An 8,273-nucleotide genomic window follows, 5' to 3' on the forward strand; every position below is an offset into this window, starting at 1 on the left:
GGAATAAGAACATACACCCACCTACACTCCCGATCGGGGTGGTGGCATGTTCTTATTCACGGACTTTGGCTCTTTCCATATCGAACACCAGTAATAGAAGAAACTCCAATTCTATCCATTCCGATATAGCCAAACGTCCGGTGTCTTGACCTAACCGTCACAGACTTTGGCATTTTCACCAATATCCTATCTTGTGACATCGTGCAATGTGCCCGTGACGATCCCACCACTATCAGGCGCTTCTGTCACAAGATCACTCGTGTACGACTAGACGTATCCGCCTATGACTCCGTACATCAATCAATAAATCAAAGATATCAATATCATTCAATTGCAAATAACAATGCAATAAAATAAAGTATGTGATTTCGGGAGACTCAACTCAAACCTTACTCGAGTTGTGCAATCCCAACTCAACATTAATTTATACCTTTATCTTCTCGGTCTGACGAAGTCGAAGTCTCAAAGTCAAATCTGTCCATATCAATCTGAAATACAATATCGCATAGGCACAATCTCAATATGCAACTCAATTCAAAATCTTGTCTGATCAATACTCAAATCAAACATAATCTGATCAATATCGAATCAAGATACAATCTAATCCATATCGACGATATCACGATATAATCGAAATCACTACCGAATCTGATCAATATCAATTTACTGATTTTCGACGGTATAACAATACAGTCTCGATAATCCCGTCAATCTCAACATCACAGATATAATATCCGAATTCATAATCAATATCGGTACAACTTATAATCAATAACAATACAGTTCTGATATCGAATCTCAATCAAATCAACTCCGAAAATCATAACAAATACATACACAGTCTGTTTTTCAATCTGACTTCAATTATACGATGTCTATTATATCAGAAACATCATATAGGATTCATATTCAATTCTGACAATACCATAATTTCAAATTATATCTAAATGTAACAAAACTTACGTCCAGTTATAGCCTGCGTCGATAGAAACTCAGTACTGAAGTCAAATTCAAAATCTGACGGACGGATTTCTCGTAAATCTCAATTTCCCACGCCAAAGCAACTTGAAGCCTTTTTCCCCGTAAGCTCTCGGCTGCTGAATGAAGATTTGCATGTATATATATATATATATATATATATATATATATATATATATATATATATATATATATATATATATATACATCTCGTGCATGTAAGGCAAGTGGCTAATCCTTCAACCTGCACGTCTCGCGCATATGTGCGACATCACTCGGCGCATATGCACGAGACAATATGTCTCGGCGCGTTAGACTCACGGCAGCTCGCGCATATACGCGCCCCATTGTCGCGCATATGCGCGAGACCTACTGTCTCGTGCAATGCAACTCGCGCATATGCGCGCCTCCATATGCGCCAACTTCTCTGGACATTTCGCGCATGTGCGCGGCTCACGTCGCGCATGTGCGCGTAACTCTCTGCCTACCTCGCGCATGTGCGCGGCTCACGTTGCGCATGTGCGCGCAATGTTCTGTTCCAGCCCCTTGGCTACTGGACACCTCGCGCATATGCGAGCCCTCACGCCGCGCATATGCGCGGGGTCTTCTGCCAAACCCGCGAATGTGTGCGCACCAGATCGCGCTTGTGCGCGGATGGCATCTCCCTCGCACATATTTTGCGTCTTTTCTCGTCTTTCCCGGTCTGATTCATTCCGTCTATAATCACATCAATTAATCACTAAATCATTTCAGATTAACAGGATAAATTTCTCGGGCCTTACAATCACCGTCGCTATTAGCGAATTTTTTATTTATTCGTCGCGAATAGCGACAGTTTTTTAACAACAGTTAACTAAAACCGTTGTGGTTTCTCCAAAAAAATGCGCTAATTCGCAACGGTTCACTAAAACCGTTGTCGTTTCTAAAAAACGCCAATCCACAACGGTTTAAGAAAATCGTTGTCGTTTGTCCAAAAAAAACGTCAATCCACAACGGTTTTTATAAAACCGTTGTGGTATCCCAAAAAAAGTCGCTCATAGACAACAGTTTTAAAAACCGTTGTTGTAGCCCAAAAAAACACGTTCATAGACAATGGTTTTTAAAAACAAAAAAAACGCGCTCATAGACAACGGTTTTTAAAAACCGTTGTTGTAGCCCAAAAAACATGCTCATAGACAACAGTTTTAAAAACCGTTGTCGTAGACATATCTAAGACAACGGTTTTAAGAAACTGTTGTCTATGAGCGGGTTTTTTGAGCCTACGACAACTGTTTTTCTTGAAACCGTTGTTAAAAGATAAAGCACAACGGTTTTTATAAAAAATCGTTGTCTTTGACGTGTTGTTGAATTAAGATTTTCTTTTAGTGTAAATTCATATTAAATAGAAAGAAAACAATTTGTAAACATGCTTTCTTTATGAGCTAAGAAGAAAGAATAAAGATTGTAATTTATTTATTATTGAATGTATAAAAATGTGCCTAGAACGTGGGTTTGTGGGAGGGACTAGGAATTTGGTAGGTGTAATTTATAACTAAGTAGTAATTAAGCTTTAAAGGTTGATTTGAAGACTAATCAATAATTTTAACACATGGGAAATCAATTATCTATTTTGATAATTTGACATAAAAATAAAAATAGATTTGAAAAACATAACCTATATATTTTCCCAAGAGATAATATACTTTTTCTTGGAATTTAGAAAGAGATGAATCAAGATATAAATTTAAAGTTTTAACTTTCTTTAGTACAATACTATCTAAATCACTATCTAATAGGAGAAATTAATATAATGATTGAAATGAATTTAAAAATGAGTTACAATTTTAAATATTAATAGTTTCACATTAATATTGAAATTAAGATAAATCATTAATGGAAAATTAAAATAGTGAATTAACTACAAAATAATATGTGGTCTTTGAAGGTAGAATTTATTATAAAAATAAATATTTATTATGTGTATCATGAGTGAAACAAAATTTAGCCCAAAAATGAAATTAGAAACCCTAATTTTGTTTCACTATTAGATAAAAGAAGTTTTTAAATATATTTTATTTATTATATCGCAAACTTAGTCATGAATATCACATTCTACCCTTCTTAGAAAAAGTTTCGTCTTCGAAATTTAAAATTTATATTTTGGTTGTTGTGAACAAATAAAAATTGAATGTAAAAATATCAATTAATATTATAAAATATATTTAGGATTTTTTGAAAAAAACATTTCGTTGACGGTGGTGAATTATCTCAACATAAGAAAACTAAATGATCTAAGAAAATATTACCGGAGGAGGGAATTAAAAATTACATTCTAGAACAAAGTTTTAAAATAAAATGTTTTCTTGATCTAATTTTAGTTAAAATTTTCTTTAAAAAAACATATTTAAATGCATCATATCTAGGAACATTATCGGTACTTTTCGCTACAAATTGGGTGTTTTCGTTATCTCCACAACCCACTTTGAGGGGGCGTATTAAGGAAACTCTACAATCATAAAGAATTAGACGCAAATTAACAGAAATTAGCCGTGATTCAAATTCTGGAAGTATCGGTGGAAGAATTAATGCTGTCAAATCTCAACCATAATAATAACTTTATTTTATTTGTTCTTTTGTTTAAATATAATATTTTTTTAATTTCGAGAACTCCTACTGTATATATACATTGTGCCATTCAATAGAAAAAAATATCAAAAAGAAAGAAAATCATTTTCCTCCGATATTTCTCAGGCCATAAGTTGATACTCAGTATTGTACTAAAACTATGGCAATATGTATAATCACTAAAGTGTTTTCCATTATTTTTGTGCTGTGTTGTGCTGCAATAAGTCCATCGACATGCTCCAGCAATGCAACCGATGTACTTGCGTTGCTAGCTTTTAGAGCAGCTATTATCGACCCTCTCGGAGCTTTGAACTCCTGGAATCAGTCACGAGATTATTGCAGCTGGGAGGGAATTGCATGTGGTTCCAAGAACCGTGATAGAGTTGTGGCAATAAACCTCATGTCTCGTGGCTTGGTGGGAACTCTTTCACCTCATATTGGCAATCTCTCTTTTCTTATGGCTATTGTTCTCCAAAACAATAGCTTTTATGGCCCAATTCCCGAACAGATAGGTCGCTTACGGCTCCTAGAGTATGTTGAATTTAGCAATAATTCATTTGTTGGGGAAATACCAAGAAATATATCACAATGTCCAAGTCTTGTGTATCTTAACTTGATTGACAATAGGTTGTCGGGAAGTATCCCAGTCGAGCTCGGTTCTCTGCTCAACCTCGAAGACCTTGGCTTAGGTAAAAACAATCTTTCAGGGTCTATCCCTCCAATTCTTGGCAATTTAACATCTCTTACACAACTATCTTTGGTGATGTGTAACTTTAGAGGAGAAATTCCGGAATCACTTGCACAACTTCGGAGACTAAACTTTCTTTCATTAACCGGAAATCATTTAACAGGAAGGATCCCTTCTGGCCTCTTCAATATATCTACTATCTCTACTTTTGATGTCTCTGTTAATGAACTTCAGGGGGTCATACCTGGTGACATAGGCCTCACACTCCCTAATTTAGAGAACCTTCATTTGGCGGAAAACCAATTCACCGGAGAACTTCCAGTCTCATTGTCAAACGCAACCTCCCTTGAAACAGTATACTTTGCCTTCAACAGATTCAAGGGGCCAATGCCAAAAGAACTTGGGAGGCTTTCCAATCTTAAGAGCTTTGCCATTAAAAACAATCTCATTCACGATGATCTAAGTTTTATTGCATCATTGACAAATTGCACAAATCTAATGACTCTGGAATTTGGTGTCAACCTATGGAAGGGTTCATTGCCGGACTTGATGTGCAATCTTTCAAGGCGACTAGAGCACCTAGATATTTCAGGAAGTCAAATACATGGTAATATTCCTTCCGATATTGGGAACCTGGTCGGTCTCAATTACCTTCTCATTTATGAGACCAATATTGAGGGTCCTATTCCTTTTGGCATTGGCAAACTCTCGAATATGGGAATTCTTGCCTTAGCTGGAAACCGGCTTGCTGGTGAGATACCACGTTCATTCGGAAACTTGACTTTGTTAAATAAGTTGTACTTGCAAGGAAACAACTTGTCCGGAAGCATACCTCAGAGTCTTGGCAATTTCACCAGATTGCAATTGTTAGACATAGGAAATAATTTTCTTGATGGCTCCATTCCTCCACAGATAATGAGTCTTTCCTCCATTTCTAGTTACTTACGTCTGTCTTACAATGCCTTAACGGGTTCAATTCCAAGTGAAGTTGGCGCTTTAACACACCTTACAGACTTAGACTTGTCATATAATAGATTGTCTGGTTTGATTCCAAACTCTTTAAGTGGTTGCACTAGCTTGGGAAGAATTCAACTTCAGGACAATTTGCTTCAAGGAGAGATACCACAAGGATTGAGTGCATTGACGGGTTTACAGGATTTGGATCTTTCAAGAAATAATTTGTCCGGTAAAATCCCAGTTTTTCTCGCTCGTCTAAATCTTGTAAATTTGAATATATCATTCAATAGGTTCAACGGCGAAGTACCAATACAAGGAATATTTGGAAATAAGACAGCTCTTTCGGTTGAAGGGAATGTGGAACTATGTGGAGGAATTCTTGAGTTGAAGCTCCCCCCTTGCAGTTCCATGAAGTCCTCTAAGAAACCTTTGCCAACTTTACTTAAAATCATCATTCCAACACTAGCTTCAGTAGGCCTATGTGTTACACTTTGTGCATGCATTTTCATACGCATATATCGGCCAAAACTTTTCATGAAAGAACAAACTTCAGCGGGGTTGATCAATGGCGACCTGTTCATGAGGTTATCGTATGGAGATCTCTTAAAAGCCACCTGCGGTTTCTCAGAAGATAACTTGGTTGGTGCTGGAAGATTTGGATCTGTTTACAAAGGGATACTTGAGGATGGAAAGATAACGGTGGCAATCAAAGTGCTAAATCTTTTGGTCAAAGGTGCCTCTAAAAGCTTCATAGCAGAATGCATTGCACTGAAAGGAATAAGGCATAGAAACCTTTTAAAACTATTGAGTGTTTGTGAAAGTATAGACTTCCAAAGAGGTGAATTCAGAGCATTGGTTTATGAATTCATGTCTAGTGGGAGTTTGGAAGATCTGTTGTACCCTAACAATAAGAGAAACGAAGAACATGATGCAGAGTTCCAGTGCCTTGACATGTTTCAGAGGCTCAAAATCGCCATCGATATTGCTCATGCACCTGAGTACCTACATATTGGCACAGATTCACCTATTATTCATGGCGACTTGAAGCCAAGTAATGTTCTTTTGGATGATGACATGACTGCACATGTAGGCGATTTCGGATTGTCTAAGAAAGTTTCAGACATGCTTGAATCACCAGAAAGCAGTAATACAATTGGGATCAAAGGTACCATAGGCTATGTTCCTCCAGGTATGTAACTATCTCTAAATAAAGTCATACCAAAGCTTAGATTCACTCATTTAAAATCCATGATTTCAAATACATAATAGTTGTTTGACAAAATGATTTCAGATTCATCTCTAAAGTAATCATTATGTTTTTAAAATTAATATACTAATAATTATAAAGAATTTCAAGTGACACCAATTTATAAAGAATTGCAAAGACATCCAATATTAATATCATTTTAAATTCATTCTTTAAATAATTTCTTAAATAAAATACTGTCTTCTCCAAAAGCAAATATTTCCATTCAAATTCAAACCCAAGTTTATTTCCATTTTTTTTTAATATATGAATCATTAATCCATTTATAGATAATAAATAACAATAGAAATTCATAACTAACCATAGCAATAAATCCTCAAAAAAACGAATGAAATCGTAAGCGAAAAAATTGTTGTTTCTTGACTCTCTAACTTGAACCATTTTTTAGAATATGGCACAAGTAACACGGTCTAAATAAAAGGCGATGTCTACAGTTTTGGGATTATTCTCCTAGAGATGTTCACAGGCAAGAGACCAACGGATCAAGCATTCGACGAAAACCTAAATCTTCACAATTTTGTTAGCAGTGCTTTACCGAATCATGTGACAGAAATTGTTGATCCTCTCATTCTAGAAGGGCATGACATGAACAATAAGATGGAGTGTATGACTTCTATATTAAGTATCGGGGTGGCATGTTCAAGCAAGGTACCGACCCATAGAATGTGTATGAATGATGTTGTTCGCGAATTGTGTAAGATAAGAGTTGATTATATGGCTAGGACTTGAGTTAACTCTTTCGTATGACGAAGCTATTTCAAGTATCACACATGCTTCGAATATTATGTAGCTCTATAGTGGTTTATTTTAGAAAATATTTTGTCGGTATACTTGTATAAGTTACATTTCATTATATCTTAATCCTTGTTGCAGCCAAATAAGGGGTTACCATCAATGAAATGCTCACAAGCGATGACTAATCCTAACACTAGACGGTTTAATTCATTGTAGCATATAATTTTACATGTTCATATTGACAAGGGAAAAAATTAGGATATCAAATAGAAATTAAAATAACAAAATGAAACATCAACTATTCGATGAAATAACTGTCTCCGCTAGAAAAGCGATCTCCACTATGCTTGAGCTGTTGTACATATTAAAAAGATTTGTGATATAATATTACCACCAGTTAATGAACAACGTTTGATTCTAAATCAAACATAAACTCCAAGAAAAAAATATTTCAATATCGTCATAATTTAATGCATTCATAGTCGCATGCCAATATTATTAATAGCACATCAAACAAGAAATCCTCATAAAATTATTTTGATATATCACATTATTATGCTCTATATATTAGCTTAAAAAAAACACCTTAGATATCATTAAAATAATTAAATTAATGTGATATACTATCTCCACAGTATAATTATCATAGGCTAAAAAGATAACGGAGATTTGACTATTGGACTCGGGCCCGTTAAAGTTTAATTATTGGGTTGGACATATAAATCAGCCCAATAAAGGCCCATCATGTTTATAGATTATTGATTTGAATGGAACACTAGTTATGAATCCACGCACAAGATTACAAACAATTACTTCAATTTTTTCCAGACTTTTAGAAAAATATGTTTATCATATCCAACTATAAAAATTCTTATTTTTAGGAATTTTGTCCATTTATTTATTTAATTAATTGTACATGGACGTATTAGCTAATAATGTTCATAATTAATAAGTGATAAGTTAAATGTTTGGTTTAAAAATATTAAATTAATTCGTTTGTCCACTTTACATGTAAAAAATTTAGCATAATAATCTTTTTTTATC

At 34.9% G+C, this 8,273-nt stretch overlaps 1 protein-coding gene across 1 annotated transcript; it reads left to right on the forward strand.

Annotated features, from left to right (window-relative positions):
- Positions 1–3,657: 3,657 nt before the first annotated feature.
- Positions 3,658–7,338, forward strand: LOC142524237 (uncharacterized). Its single transcript, XM_075628117.1, has 2 exons — positions 3,658–6,416; positions 6,883–7,338. Exons 1-2 carry the CDS (start codon positions 3,743–3,745, stop codon positions 6,906–6,908), a joined length of 2,700 nt encoding a protein of 899 aa, XP_075484232.1. The 5' UTR covers positions 3,658–3,742; the 3' UTR covers positions 6,909–7,338.
- The last annotated feature ends 935 nt before the right edge of the window (positions 7,339–8,273 follow it).

This window comes from Primulina tabacum, chromosome 14, assembly GCF_025594145.1.
Source record: "Primulina tabacum isolate GXHZ01 chromosome 14, ASM2559414v2, whole genome shotgun sequence".
NCBI classification, from domain to species: Eukaryota; Viridiplantae; Streptophyta; class Magnoliopsida; order Lamiales; family Gesneriaceae; genus Primulina; species Primulina tabacum.

Excerpts from the sequence above, each read along its gene's own strand:
- LOC142524237 (XM_075628117.1), top strand. The coding sequence starts at position 3,743 with ATGGCAATATGTATAATCACTAAAGTGTTTTCCATTATTTTTGTGCTG. Across the intron at positions 6,417-6,882 it reads CATAGGCTATGTTCCTCCAG|AATATGGCACAAGTAACACG; the intron begins GTATGTAACTAT and ends ACCATTTTTTAG.